General features: G+C 41.3%; 1 protein-coding gene across 2 annotated transcripts in view; it reads left to right on the top strand.

Annotated features, from left to right (window-relative positions):
• ST7 (suppression of tumorigenicity 7) overlaps positions 1 to 15,080 on the top strand; it is a 245,792-nt gene that overhangs the window by 226,982 nt on the left and 3,730 nt on the right. For both annotated transcript variants that reach the window (XM_026648736.1, XM_026648735.1), the window contains exons 13-14: positions 4,250 to 4,342; positions 7,335 to 7,474. In XM_026648736.1, the coding sequence (XP_026504521.1) occupies positions 4,250 to 4,342; positions 7,335 to 7,474 (233 nt within the window). The remainder of the gene's footprint in view (positions 1 to 4,249; positions 4,343 to 7,334; positions 7,475 to 15,080) is intronic.

Here is a 15,080-nt window from a genome sequence, read left to right as displayed (position 1 = left end):
CACACACACACACACACACACACACACACACACACACACACACACACCATTACCATTACCATTACCAGCCTAATCTGAATATAAATATTACATTTTAGAGAGAGTGATAAAGACTGCAATAGTTCATTTTGAAATGCAGCTTCTCTTATATAAACCCCTTCCTTCAATACTGGTCATGTTGGCCAATTAATTCCTTTGGGCCAACAATTCTCCAAATTTGGTCTCAGTTCAAAGATAAGCTTGTTTAAAAGATTCAGCATAATCTGTTCAGCCGTTTCTGAGTTCTGTGTGTAGTAAAATAAACACCACCAACATAATTCAATATGAGCTGTATGAATTTTGTTCAGCCTTGGTTATTTTGTAGATCTAATTGAGATCTAATGAACAAGCCAGGTTGGAAGGAAATTCATTCAGTAGTTCTGAAGTAATGATCATTAGGTGTTTCTTCACATTTATGTAATAGAATATTAAGTTAGATTTCTTTGGTTGGCATAAGCCTTAGAATATTGGGTTTGCACTCAGGCTATTGGGGCACTGTGAAGTGCTTTTATTTAATTCTGCAGGGACTTTTAAAGTGCAGTTAAGTTTATAGCACTTTACAGAGTTATAAATGTAGTAATGTTCCGTGTGGGGCGGCTGGTAGTGGCATTGCCACCTAATAGAATGAGCGCAGGGCAGGGAGCCCTGAACTCTTTAGTGCTGTTCTATTTCTGCCACTCATTGGCCTCAGTAATACACTGATGTTTCTAAATTTCTGTGTCAATTCAGATTATGACTTAAAGGCACGTCCCTTAAACTCTGTGGGGTCTACTCAGACCTGGATTTTGCAGGAAAAAGTCAGGCTGAGGGGCTGCTGGTAGTGTAAGGATGACCATGAGGAGAGTTACCGCAGGATGAGCCATCTGCAACCATCTCTTCTCCCTGACAACAGCTAGCCAGTGCAGACCAGAAAGTGAACAGAGAAGGCATGGCCATGGCATGTCATCCTTCCAGGGAGAAAGCTCCTCCCCCCCGCCCCCCACTACGCAGGAATCAAACCAGATACTTATTTACACCACACTCCCTCTTGTTTAATATGCAACTGGTGTTCAGTTTTATTAGCCTTCTCATTTGATGAGGTGGGAAAAGACAATTCACTGCACAACAGACATGTGACTGGTGGTCAGACCACTGACACTATGTATCCAAGTGCATCTGTTGGGTCAACTCCGAGGGGAGAAAACTAGGCTACTGCTCCAGTCATATCCAGCAGGAAGACATACTGTGCAAATCGGTGGAAAGAAAGGGAGGTTGGCACAGCCCCTGAGACCCTGCCCAAACCTTGCCCACAGATTTACTACAGCTGCCGGCCTACTCTAATCTCCACAGGGAAGAAAGAGGGGCAAGATTTGTGAGAGGCTAGTTGGGAGAGTACGTTAAAGTATTTGTTTGAGATTCCTGCTCCCTTCAGCTGCTGCTCAGGTCCCAACTGCAGAGCAATTCCATGGCCCAAATTGCCTGATTGTCCTCAGTGTTAGTTGTGCTAGTGCAGAGATCCCACGTATGGGAATAAAGAGTCAAAGGGTCAGGATTTGGTCCAATGAGGGGTTATTTCATGTGCACACTAACACACCCTTTACTTGCTCCCAGGAAAAAACCACATGGAATCTGGGCTTAAACTAGAAAGTATAGTTAGTTAATTCATAGAATCACAAAAATGTAGGGCTTGAAGGGACCTTGAGAGGTCATCTAGGCCAGCCCCCTGCACTGAGGCAAGACCAAATAAACTAGATCATCCCTGGCAAGTCTTTTCTAACCTGTTCTTAGAAACCTGCAATGATAGGGATTTCACAGTCTCCCTTGGAATCCTATTCCAGAATTTAACTACCCTTCTGGTTAGAAAGTTTTTCTTAATATTTAACCTAAATCTCCCTTGCTGCAGATTAAGCCTATTACTCTGTCCTACCTTCAGTGGACATGTGGTCTGACCTCTGGTCACATCTGTTGTGAGGTGAATTGTCTTTCCCCAACTTGACAATTTTATAACAGCCCTTAATATACATGAAGACTGTTATAAGGTCTCCCCTCAGTCTCTTTTCTCAAGACTAAACAGGCCCAGTTTTTTTAACCTTTCCTCATAGCTCAGGTTTTCTAAATCTTTTATCACTTTTATTGCTCTTCTCCAGACTCTCTCCAGTTTGTCCACATCTTTCCTAAAGTCTGAGGCCTCACCAGTGCTATGTAGAGCACTTTGAAAGCATCTGGAAGATGAAAAAGCGCTATATGTCTTGCTGTGTATTAAAGCATTCACATGGGTTTATATTTAAAAAGGTCTTGAGATAAAACCACCCATCAATCAAAGTACATTTTGTTTAAACACTGTTATTGTAGTTTCAATTTCGGTTCATTACTTCCTGAAGGAGATCTTGTAATATAAATTGTTAAAGTAAAACACATTAAACATTTTCCTAGAAGCTGGTCCTGCTTAGACAGGTTTCTAGTTTCTTTCAGAGTGGGTCTGACGTGGGTTGCAGTATTGTGCAGAGAGCTCTATCTTTTATATTTTCCAGCAGTGCTATGCTAGTCTTTCCTCATATTAAAATCACTGATTGAAACAGCATGAATCTTTCATTTCTGAAGAGCTAAGGACCAGAGAGTTTTTAATATTTTAATCTCTAAGAAATTTCTGTTACTTCAGGAAAATTGATAACATTTTTTACCTCAGCAAACCGTAAATGGACAGGATCTCTCCTTGAGTTTAGAGAGGTTTATATGCTCTTTGGCAAGACATTATTACCTTTGAGCAATATAACTATGGTGTAGATTGACTGCATTCCAAAGGCTGGAATCACATACATAATGTTTTTATTTTTCAATAATATTCAGACACCAGAATAAAACCCATATGTTAGCTAAAGCTGATTACAGTGGAATACCGTCATTCTTCATTGAGAGCATTCTTTCTTGTTTTGTTAGTATTTTAAACAAATACACTGAAAATACAGTGTAGGATGTAATCACAATTATTTTAAATGTAGTATTTACAACTGAAACTATTGTGGTACATAGCAATCATTCATTCTTAATACAATTCCTCATTGCCCTGTGTGAGATATATCATGGAGCACTGGTGTGTGTGTGTGTGTGTTCTGCACCTACAGCATATAGTACTTACAGGACATCTGTTGAGGAAAAATTGCTTCAATGAATGATGTTCATAGGAATAGTGAGAATAACATGTTGATGACATCTTAACAGTGGGACTAACATATAGGATAATAGAAAAGGATGGATTGATTGCAAAACTATAATTCAGTCAAGGGTTCTGATGGTTCCATAAACCACAGGAGTATAACTCAGGTGGTCTATGACATCATCAGAATACAGATTTAGCAATCAATCTGCCTCCCTCTCTGTTACTATTTTAGATTTAAATGTTACGTATATTTTTAAAAAATACAAAAGATCAAGTCACAGATTAAATAATACTTGAATGCTCATGCTGGAAACCTTGCTTGCCCTACATTTAAAAAGAATGCATTACTGGAATCTGGTTTTAATCATTCTTTAATAAGCTGAGATTGCCAAATGAACAAATACAACCCACATTATCATGTTGGCAGCATGGAGATATCTCCTGCCTGGCAGAATGTTTGTTACATGTTTTGTTGCAGGTGTACCCTGGGTTATTCATTGGGGCACCATACTGCTTTCTTCCTGCATGCAAAACTCCCACTAAAGTCAGTGGACATTTTTGGTGATCAGAAAAATGCAAGTATTAGGCCCAAATTGGTAACACTGTTGTGAGGTTCTCTCTGTAAATAAAGTAGGGCTGCTGTACCATAGCTACTCTTTTTTCCCCCCTGAATCTCAAAAGTCTTGGAAACTCTAAAAATGCTAAGTCAAAATTTTCAAATTTAAATATCTAAATTTAGGTACCTGACAACTTGATCATGCAAACAGATAGTTATGTGGTTGACTTGACTCTTGTAAAGTGGTCCCACTGACTCCAATGAGACTATAGATGTGAGTAAAAATTAAATATGTGGATAAGTGTTTGCCAGATTGAGGGCTAAATGCATATTTAGACTGTTAAATAAGTATTTTGTGTCCTGATAGTAGGCACACAAATATGAAAATTTTGGATTTAGTGCTTAGTTTGTTTTTGCTTTTCAAAATTGTTAATACATGTAAAGTGCCTTGCTGAATATGTCATGCAAATACTGCACTCACAATAAACTGTCCAATGTGTTATTTTTGTCTTTTTCAGCTTTCAGAATGATCCCCTATCCTTTGGAAAAAGGACACCTTTTTTACCCATATCCCATCTGTACAGAAACAGCAGACAGAGAATTACTTCCATGTAAGTCTGAACTTTTTCTCTTTTTTATCCCTGGTTCTTGGCACCAAAGGGTTGTTTATCACAGTTCTGGAATACTGGCCTCCACTGATAACTCTTAAGTTGGGTTCACTAGATTAGAATGATTGGCTGACAGTGAATCTTGAGAGTTCACTTGATTGTTAAAATGGTAATTCATAGCTACAGCTCATAAAGCTTTAGGTATCTTCATTGATATCAAAAAAGAAAGAAAATCAGATTACCTTGGGGATGTACTTCTTTTAAAAATCTATGGTTTCTTTCTTGCCAAGACAGATAAAGTATGTTTGTTCCTTTATCTAGGATATCATACCATCAAACTAAAAATACAGTTGTCCTGCCCTGTAGTCCTAATGCAGGAAACCACTATCTAAATTCAAGGCAATTTTGCCTTCCGAAGACTGCAGGATTGAGCCTGCATAAGGACCATTAACCAAGTACCAAGTTATTGTGACCTCTTGTAAGAGAGCTATTGTAGGAGACGTCTAGTCACAAAGAGGGTTTTCTTCATGTAATGATGTGTGTGATTCTTATAAAGATATTAATGTGAAATTACACCAGTCATTTATTATTATGACTCTGTAAAGCGCCAAGAGTGTTCTAAATGCTGTGCAAGATACAGATATAAAAATAGCCCCCTGCCCTTGGAGAGTTTTACAGTCGAAGTCAATGGGACTGCTTGCCGTGCATAAAGTTAAACACGAGTCACTCTTTGCAGTATCAGGCCTAACTGGCCAGTCCTGGAAATGTCACACACTCAGAACTTCATTCCCACATTGTTTCCCATTGAAGTCAGTGGGACTTGGTTGGAGAGCATAGATGCTCATGCGGGGATGTTTGCAGGATCACGTTCCGAAAGGCAGACATAAGTTGCACTGGGGAACTCAAAAAAGGGAGTAAATTTAAATTATTTTTTGAAAAATAAATGAAGATGTGCTTGTGTTCTGTTTGCATTTGTCTCTCTTCTGGAATAGATCTTTCTTTTATAACAGCTCCAGTTTGGGCTAAGTTATGTTTAAGCATTTTTAATAAATCTATCTGAGTAAACTATAGGTAGAAGTAATATAGCAAGAGTCCCCTCATTGTTAGGCCCTTTTTTCACAACACATTCTCTCTGATATTACACAGTAATCCTTGGCAACCAGCTCTATCTCCCCACCCCATTATAATCACCCTAATTATAACAATACCTCTTAGGACTCTCAGAATACTTTACTCCAAGGGATACTGTTAAATGGAGGGTGGAGTGTCAGGGAAATTTGGGAATGACAAAATGATACAGAATAGTCAGCATTCTCCTTTCTAGGTGCAAAATTAATTGCTGTTGTCAGATGTTAGAAGCAAGGGACTCTTTAATACCGTACATTGATGGGAATGTTTTGCTCTGATAATTGTGAGAAATGCCTTTTGCTGTCAAATCTCTTGGGTTTGAGAAGAGAAGGTTTTCACATACTGTGAGAGACACAGGTTGCGTAGAGGTCCTTTACACCACATGCCTGTCTAAACCTTTAATTGCTTATATTTTAAAGGTAACTTTTGGTAGGTAATTTGAAGTCTCTGCTGAAATGATATCATAGCCCTAGGGTTTGCATGAGGAACAGTTTGTTTCAAATGAAAGAGAGATTGAAAAGATTAACCCCGGCTAAGTACAAACATCAACCAAACCTAATTTTTGCTTTAACTGGTTAATGAACTACAACAACAGATTGGATATTTCAGTCAAAGACAGTAGAAGTGGGAGCCTGCATTAGAATGCTTGTGCAGTTGTATTTTCCCAGCTCTAATCTGCAATTTGATACTTACATATGTGATTTAAATGAAATTATCTAACCATGTTTCTCCTGAAAACAGTTTGCTGATTTTTTTAAGGGAACAAGATTTGCAGGCCCCAAACTCTAACACACTTGAAATTGCTATTTTTATTTTAACCATTCAAAGATGCCTTATGGGCCCATCAGATGAGAGCTGCAACAGTCCAAACCGGATGTTGTGCTGTCCTATACCATGCTGCTTGACTGCCCTGTTTCTGTGACCTGGCAGGTGCAAAATAAGCAGGCTTTGAGCAGGATTCTTGCATATCTTCAGCCATACCTGCCCATAAAAATGGAGAAGGCAGGCAGAGTAGAAGAATGGGGTGATATGTATGTATACAGCCATGACATTTAAAATTAAAAAACAAGCTGGTACGGCAACTAACTTTAGATCTACCAGCAGGGAGAATATCCTTTTAAGAGAAAAGCTACTGTCATTTCAAAGTCAAGCACTGATCCTGACTAGAACTTAAAAGTAGGGATGGAATGGGAGACACAGTTCGACAAAGCAAGAACTGGCCAGAACATTTGCCAAACTGGCCAGATCTCCCAACCTGAATCTGAGCCATCATAAAAGGTTTGATTAAGCAAAACTTTCCTCCAGGCAAGTTCCCACTCTCAGCTCTGGGATACTTCTTCCCCCAAGAGCATATTGTGGGTCTCTTCAGGCCAAAGCCAGAGACTTTTCTGTTTCCCTTTTAGTTTGTATTGATTGTTGCTGGATTTTTTTTATTCCTCATATGCATCATATGGTGGTTTGTGGAGCGGTTTCTTTCCCTGCCTTTATTTCAGCAAGTTTCCCTTGCTTGCATAAATTGCATTAGTTAATGCACATGGGCATCTAAAAAAATAAATGTATTATTAATATGGTGATGAAGATGCAGAAGGAACAGGGAAGGAATCAGCTAGTGGTGGGATGAAATGGAAGGGAGGCTATGCTGGGAGGAGTCAAGGAAGGCACAGATGATTATAGTGGAAGGAAGAGTCTGTTAAAGGGTAGGGAAATGGGAAGAGGAGTCTCAAATGATTCTGGCATTCAGAACCTTTAGATGTGTCTTCTCGCTAAACCAAACCTCGGAACCTTTGTGGCTTCTTTGTAACTGCTTAACCCTCATAAGAAGGTATTTTACCTACACCATGTTTTTCCTTTCTGCTTTCCTCTGCAGCATTTCATGAAGTTTCAGTTTATCCCAAGAAAGAGCTTCCTTTCTTTATACTCTTCACTGCTGGATTATGTTCCTTCACAGCCATGCTAGCCCTCCTGACACATCAGTTCCCGGAGCTTATGGGGGTCTTCGCAAAAGCTGTGAGTATTCACTGACACTCCTTGGTTTTCGGGTAAATACAAACACAAAACAAAAAGAGAAATGCACAAATAAAATGGTGCTGAGCTAGACATTGCTGGATATGAAGTGTCTGAATATTTGTTAGTATAAAAGGAGCATCCAGGGGTCTGTCACTGAACAGGAGAACATTTAGAAATCATTTAAGGAGCTAATCAGTAAAATACACTCCAGTCTTTCCTCTCTGGATTATCTGACTCTGTTGTTGGTCTTAGTTTCTTGTGGCTCTGCCAAAAAGGAGGGGGATATCTGCGTTTTCATGGATAATCCAATAATGTAAACTAATAACAGATTGCAGAGCCCCAGCCTGTTCAGAAAAATAAATTGTAAGCCTGTGCAAGGTTGTGATAACTACACAGTACTTCCCAATGCAAGACAGGGACAGCACAAACTCTAAGTAGTACCAGAAAAAATGTGGTTCCATGTTAACCAAATCAAATTGCAGTGTCCTTTTCTGAAACTGCAACAAATGAGACAGCCTCAGTGTTCATGTCCAGACCTCTTATTCCAGCTCTCTATTAGATGCATCTGCTGAAGGCACTACTAATTCTGCTTTTCTGGCCACTGAGGTCTGTACTCCAACTTGCTTTTTTCCTTGCAAAGTCTAAGAGCATCACTACTCTGATTTTTGCAGCCACAGGGGGCATGTGGAAAATTCACTTCCCAGCAAAGTTCCATCAAGACCATTACTCCCTCCTCCAAGAAATGCTGAGAACCCAGAGCAATAATTTATTATTTAATGTACTTCTTATTGTGGAGCAGGGTGGGTCCAAAATACCCTCTTGGCCTTCTTGGTATTTCCAAATGATGTTAAAGTTCCTCTGCACTCATTGAGTTTTTTTCTGGGGGTGGAGGAGGCTTTGCTAGAGCTCTCAAGGTATCCCAAGGCTCATTCTTTAGCTCCTTTCTCAAGACCTCATATCCTGCTGACCAGGAAGGATTGTCCAGGGACCCCTTTTGGAGTCAACCATCAGCCAGGCTGGTCAAATATATCAGTGCTTTAATCCCAAGCACTAGTAGTAGTTTGTGTCTGTTATGGCAATGGCTCTTGCATTAAGAATTCCTGTGTCTGCAGGCGAAGAGGATAGATGACTTGATCAGTTGGGGTAAAAGCTAACATGTCTGTCAACAGAAAAAATACAATAACCTGCTTGAAATAGTCCTTTATGCATTTAGCCTTGAGTGTATCTATAGGTGTATAGTGGATGGCATGTATTATTATTGTGGTTGTTGTTGTTGTTTGTTGTTTTTATTATGGACATGGAACAAGACCTCATCCTGCTACGTGCTGTACAAACACAGAACAAAAAGATGGTCCCTGACTCAGAGTTTACTCTAAGTATAAGACAAGAGACAACAGATGGATGCAGACAGACAGTACAAGGAAACAATGAGACAAAATTGGTCAGCGTGATAGGCTCTGGTATAAACACACCAGTTATCATTGTTATTTATTATTTGTTTCACCAAAGTGCCTAGAACCAGAGTTTTGTAGGCATCACAGCAAAGGAGTTTTAAGGCTGGTTAGGGGTATGAGTAAGGGAGGTGTTCCTAGGAAACTTCCTTCATAGAATAAAAAGAAAAAGCAATGTCTCCGAAGCACAGATTTTGCTTCCAGTCTGTTTTGTTCATTCAGTATGCAGTATGCCGGTATTAGCAGTCAGTAGGCCAAATTCTGCCCTTCCGTGTACCCTGTGCAACCCCATTGGCGGTCAGCCTCATGATTTATTTAAGAGCAAAGAGTTTAAGAGCACCTCAGGCAATGAGCCTGCTACAGGTAATGAGGTGCTGGAATCAGACAAACCTGATTGCGGACTTTCATGGGCTTCACTTGGCATTTTTTGTGTGATGGGTGCAATCAAATGGAGTGCGGGGGGGGGGGGGGCTAATATTTACATTTGTGATGTACTAGCAATTGTTTCCTTAAATAGCTCTCGCTTTGGGCACCAAAGTCACTTTGGGAGTACAATGCAATCAAGAGGATCTATTCCTTTGATATGTGCATGTAGCTTCCATTGATGTTAATGGAATAGAAGCCTCTGGGCTCAATATGTGACTGCATCCTGTATCTGAGAATAGAGTGGAGCACAATAAATGAACACAAACAAAACTAAATTAATGCCATGTTATTAACCGTGTATGAAATAGGCAGTGTCACTGACCTCTGTGTACATCTCTGAAGCTACATGGCATGTCTGCTATGTTAAGTAACATTCATAGGGATTTAGCTATGTGGCTATCTTAATAAACAAACACAGGCAGCAGCTGGCTTTTAATTGTGAATGGGCAGAGTGAAAATCAGGCCAGTCTGGTGAAAGCCTGTGACCTTCGTCCATTGACTGATCAAGGGGCTTAGACTCAGATGTCTCATTTTTGTTGTCTACTAAAAAGGTGGGGTAGCCAAACTGTGAAACCTAAGGCCTTGTCTACACTGCCACTTACAGCACTGAAACTTTCTTCACACAGGGGTGTGAAAAAACACTCCCCTGAGCGCTGCAAGTTTCAGTGTTGTAAAGTGGCAGTGTAGACAGTGTAACAGCGCTGGGAGCCGTGCTGACAGTGCTGCAGTGCTGGGAGCCATTCCCCTCGCAGAGGTGGTTTTATTACAATCCTTGGAGAGCTCTCTCCCAGCGTTGGAGCCGCGACTACACAGCCACATTAAAGCGCTGCGCTTTCACCTCGGCTGTGTAGACATACCCTAAGAAGTGTAATGACAGACGTCCCTTTGCTATGCAGTGATATCAAGGCTCAGTGGAACAGACCTCCAGCAAGCCACAGCTGTGCCCTTTCCCCTTTTAAGGGAATTAATTTTGAACATAGCTAAAAAGATGAATGTTCTGAATATCATTTTGGTTGTGTGTGTGTGGAATTAATACACTTGTCTGATTGACATGCTGTGGTTTAACCAACATCATGGGATGTATTGCAAAACTACAAGAATAAGTCCTAATTTTAGCAGGGCTAAATTATTCTTCTACTTACATCTGTCAATCCCAAGAGCACTGCACAAGTGTAACTGAGAGCCACCTTGGACCAATTTAAAAATTAAATCCAAGTTCATATTACTGCCAGTTGAGGTTTAGCAATTTACAAAATATAGTGTACTTCAGTTAAACTGAATATAGCATGTGTGGAGCTGTTTGCATTTTTAAGCTCCTACTTGGGGAACAAATATTTGATAATGGGCTCTCTTCAGTCTAGCTGGCATAGATATAACAAGATTGAGTGGCTGGAATCTGAAGCTAGACAAATTCACACTTGAAATAAGGCACTTTTTTTTTTTACAATGAAGGTAATTAACCATTGCAACAACTTACCAAGGGTTGTGGTGGATTCTCCTTCACTGGCAATTTTTAAATCAAGAGTGGATGTTTCTTCTGAACAATATGCTGTAGGTCAAACAGGAATTATTTCAGGGAAGTTTTATGGCCTGTGTTATGCAGGAAGTTAGCCTACATGATCTAACAATCCCTTCTGGCCTTACATTCTTTGAATCTATGAAACTTGCCAGTACAGCCACTGGCCCCCGGTCTAGGCTATTGACACTTTGAAGCTCATACAAGTCTGTGAATACTATTCATTCTGTCCTCGCAGTGCTTGGGAGAGACAGTCCCTGGTGTAGACACCTGCTTCATCTCATGAATGAACTTGCAGCAGGTCTTGGTGATACCTCCTGTCTGGGTAGAGAAAAGGAACAAGGTGTACTTGAGGGGGGAAAGGCTAGAGTAAATCGAGGTGGTTCAGAGAGGGCAGAGTACTACCTGAATCAATATATTTTATTATTCTAGACTGCTGGTTTCAGCCAAAGCTAAAATCTAATTGGTCCTAAACTCTCTGTGAATTCACCGTAAGACTAAAATAACTTATTTAACAATGAAACATCACAGTTTCTACAAAAGGAGTCCTTGATCAGTCCCATTCAGGGCAAACTAAGTGGTCCATAAACAGTAACGCTCCAAAAGATGCAAATTAAAAGCTGAATCAGACTCTGGATTTTTACAGTTTCTTAGCTGATCGTATCAGAACCTTTGATCCTGCTGTCAAGGCAATGTAAGGATTTTAGAGCATCCCCAAGCAGGAATGAGTATGAGGCTCCCTATGAAATTGTCTGCATCCACTTTGTGCATCTGGAGGGCTGGCTTTTATGTGGCTTGCATGGTTAAGTAGGCTTAGAGTGTCCAGATGTCATAATGATGCTTATAAGTGCCTGTAATAATAATGATATGACAGGCAGAGGTACGTTTCTGTAGCTTCTCTTTTTAGGCTTTCTCTTTTCTCACTCCTCCGCTTCCAGCCTATAATGAAAGTCACTTTCCTCCTTCTCCTCCCCTCCCCAATCCCCTTCATTGGCCTCCCATCTCTTACTGCATCAAACACATGGTCCCTGTTCACAATCAAGGCCCTAACAATCTCACCAGTTTACATCACCCATCTCTCTCCCTCAGACTCTTCTGCTCATTTCATACACTCCTACAAAGCCCTTCATTCTACTGCTGTCTTCACTGTGTATCCCACTTCTCAGTTCACACCTTCTCTCCTGCTTTCCCCTGTGTTTGGTAGTTCCTCACTCCCAGCCTGCCAATCCCCCTTCTCTCTCCTCCTGCTGCCCCCTCCCGAAAACCCTCTTTTTCCAGGAATCTTTCCACCCTGCTTACAGAGAATCTCTCCTCACTTGCCCTTTCCTGAGTGGTTTTGTCTTGTGATGTGTGTGTCTCCCTTTTCTCTCTTCTATCTCAAGCCCCACTCCTGCAACTGGATCCTCTAATACAGAGTTCTTGAGGAGTTCCATTCACCTCACTGGATCTCTGTAAGGGTCTGTGCTAAGATTCAGTATCAGGCTCTGGTGTATAAGCTCTATAGGGGCAAGGTTGATGTCCTAATTTGTTTTTGCAAGCATCATATACATTTGTGGTGCTATCTAAATTATTTTTATCAATAACAATAGATATAATAAATAACCTGCCAGCTATGCTAGAATGGCCCCTCCCTCCAGCTGTCACTCCCAGGTGCATGTGCTAAGATTACTGGGAAGCCAGCCCACAAGAACTCCCTGGTGGAAGCAGGAGTTCTAGGGTCCAGATCAGGGCAGAGACACAAGTGTGCTGTTTAGAATAGGAGGAAGCTGTTGTTGAAGAGGGTGAGCTATTGATAAGAGAAGAATGCAGAGCTTGGGTTTAACTCCACCCTCCTTCAGGGAGACACCAATATCCTGATTTTTAAATTGGCACTAGAACTATCTATAAAACCTCAGACATAAATAATTAACAGAAGCCAGCTGCTTAGAAATACAAACGGACTGCAGTGCTGCTTCTCCTATCAATCTGCTCCTGGAATTGCAATGTAAGGTGTCCTCATAAGAAGATAAGGGGAGAGATCCAAGCTGGAGTGGCATAAAGGGGCCTTAAAAGCCCTGGATGCTGCCAAGAGAGAACACCCTTAGTGCAGAAAGCTGCCTTCCAGGGACCCTCTCATGAGCCCCATGGAGCAGGGATGGGCTGGGCAGAGGAAGAGTGTGTTGGAGATGGGGCTGCAGGGCAGAAAGTTGAGCACACGGTGCAATCCTGCAGCCTAAGAGCAGCCAGGGCAGGCTTCCAGATGTTAAATGGGCCCCCAGCGCTGTCGGTGCTCCACCAGGGGCTGCAGAAATGGGAGGGTGCAAAGGTGGCTTAGTCACCATAGCTCCCTTCTCCCCCTGAGCTGTGCTTCTAAGAGGTGCAGCATAGAATCTCAACCACAGGATTAGCCGTACCACACCAGACCATTGATCCATCGAATCCATTAACCTGCCTTTGGCAGTGAACATTGCCTGATGATTCAAGAGAAGGTGAAAATCCCCCAACATGCATGTAGCCAATTCTGTGATTCTCTGCCCGGGGGTGGGGATGGCTTTTTCTCACATGGGAAACGTTGTTAAATATGATGGATTTGAGAGATCAGGAATAGTTAACTTTCAAATAGCAACATGTTTTAGCATTTTCACTTGGTTATGGAAGAACATATTTCTAGCCTGCATTTTTGGCAGTCTTATGAGACACAGGCAGGAAGTTTCCTTAAGGAGCTGGTAGTGGGCCAGGTAGTAAAGTTAAAATGCCATGTAAAGGAGCACTGGTTCAAATGACTGCCTTGCTAATGGAAGAAACGATGCAGTAATTTTCTGATGATTTTCACTAGCCCTTCTAATGAAAACATTTTGGAGGACGCTCAAGAGATGAACGCAAGCAGTACATGTTTTTTGATTGCACCACTTGGGATAAATTTGTCAGCATGTAATGTAGATGATTTTTTAATCTTTTGTTTTCTTTCATACTGTACAAAGAATCCGTAAGTCAGTCATTAAAAAAGCCAGGTACTTGCATGATTCCGTGGCATACAAACATTTCTTAGATGAAAAGGAGAGTGACATTTAATTGGCGAAATCAGTGTTTGTTAAAGTGACATCATCAATTGAACAATCCCATTTTGCTACAGTAGTTACCCCAAAGATTATTAAAATGAAGGAAGATGGAGAAAAAATATTTTTCTCTCTTTATTCAGATCCTTTGTGTGTTTGACATCACTTTGCACAAGGTCAGTTTCTCTGTTCCCCACATAATCAGTGAGGCACATCTTGCAAGGAGACCCTTTATCTACCTGGAGCTCCATTGATTGCAAGGGTCTATCCGTGCCTGTCTAATCCCAGGACCAGAGCTGTCATTAGTCAATTTCTTGTTGCTGAAAAGGCTCATATAAATGTGAGCTGGGAAGCAGTCAAGAAGCCCTTCTAAACATTTTCCCTTGGATTTTTTTAAATCAGATCATACTGTTTCAAGGGTGCTGTCAGAAAGCAGAATTCTTTCTAAGGCCTGGTCTACACTAACACCCCAATTCGATCTAAGGTACGCAACTTCAGCTACGTGAATAACGTAGCTGAAGTCGACATACCTTAGTTCGAATTTACCGCGGTTCAGACGCGGTCCACACGCGGCAGGCAGGCTCCCCCGTCGACTCCGCGGTACTCCTCTCGCTGAGGTGGAGTACCGCAGTCGACAGCGAGCACTTCCTGGTTCGACTTATCGCATCCAGACCAGACGCGATAAATCGAACCCGGAAGTTCGATTGCCAGCCGTCGAACTACCGCAGTAGTGTAGACCTGGCCTTAGTCAGTCACTTTTAAATATTCAAGTTGACAGAGTTTCTTTCCAAAAACATAAAAATAAAAACAGCTTCTGCCAATCTTACATCAATAATTATGCTCTTTTATTGCTGGTGCTGTTTCTTTTGCTGTCTAAATGGGAGAAACTGGAAAGGCCAAAAGCATAAACAACCTAAGAATGCGGACGGGAGTCCTCCAAGGTACCTCAGTGTGGTATGAAAGTGGATTGCACAGCTGCCAGTGATGGTTGAGAACATGAGCACTAAAAGCTTTCCAAGGACTGCACACTGTGCTCTAGTTCAACAGATTAAATATTGGCGACTGGGTCTTCCACCAAATGTTTGGAATGCAGTAAGGTGAGAGGAGCAGGGCCGGTGCTACCATTAAGGCGAACTAGGCAGTTGCCTAGGGCACCAAGATTTGGGGGCACCAAAAAG

This window comes from Terrapene carolina, unplaced genomic scaffold, assembly GCF_002925995.2.
Source record: "Terrapene carolina triunguis isolate 2854851 unplaced genomic scaffold, T_m_triunguis-2.0 Scaffold68, whole genome shotgun sequence".
Classification (NCBI taxonomy): Eukaryota; Metazoa; Chordata; order Testudines; family Emydidae; genus Terrapene; species Terrapene triunguis.
The sequence above is the reverse complement of the archived record's forward strand: the minus strand, read 5'-3'. Positions and strand labels throughout refer to the sequence as shown.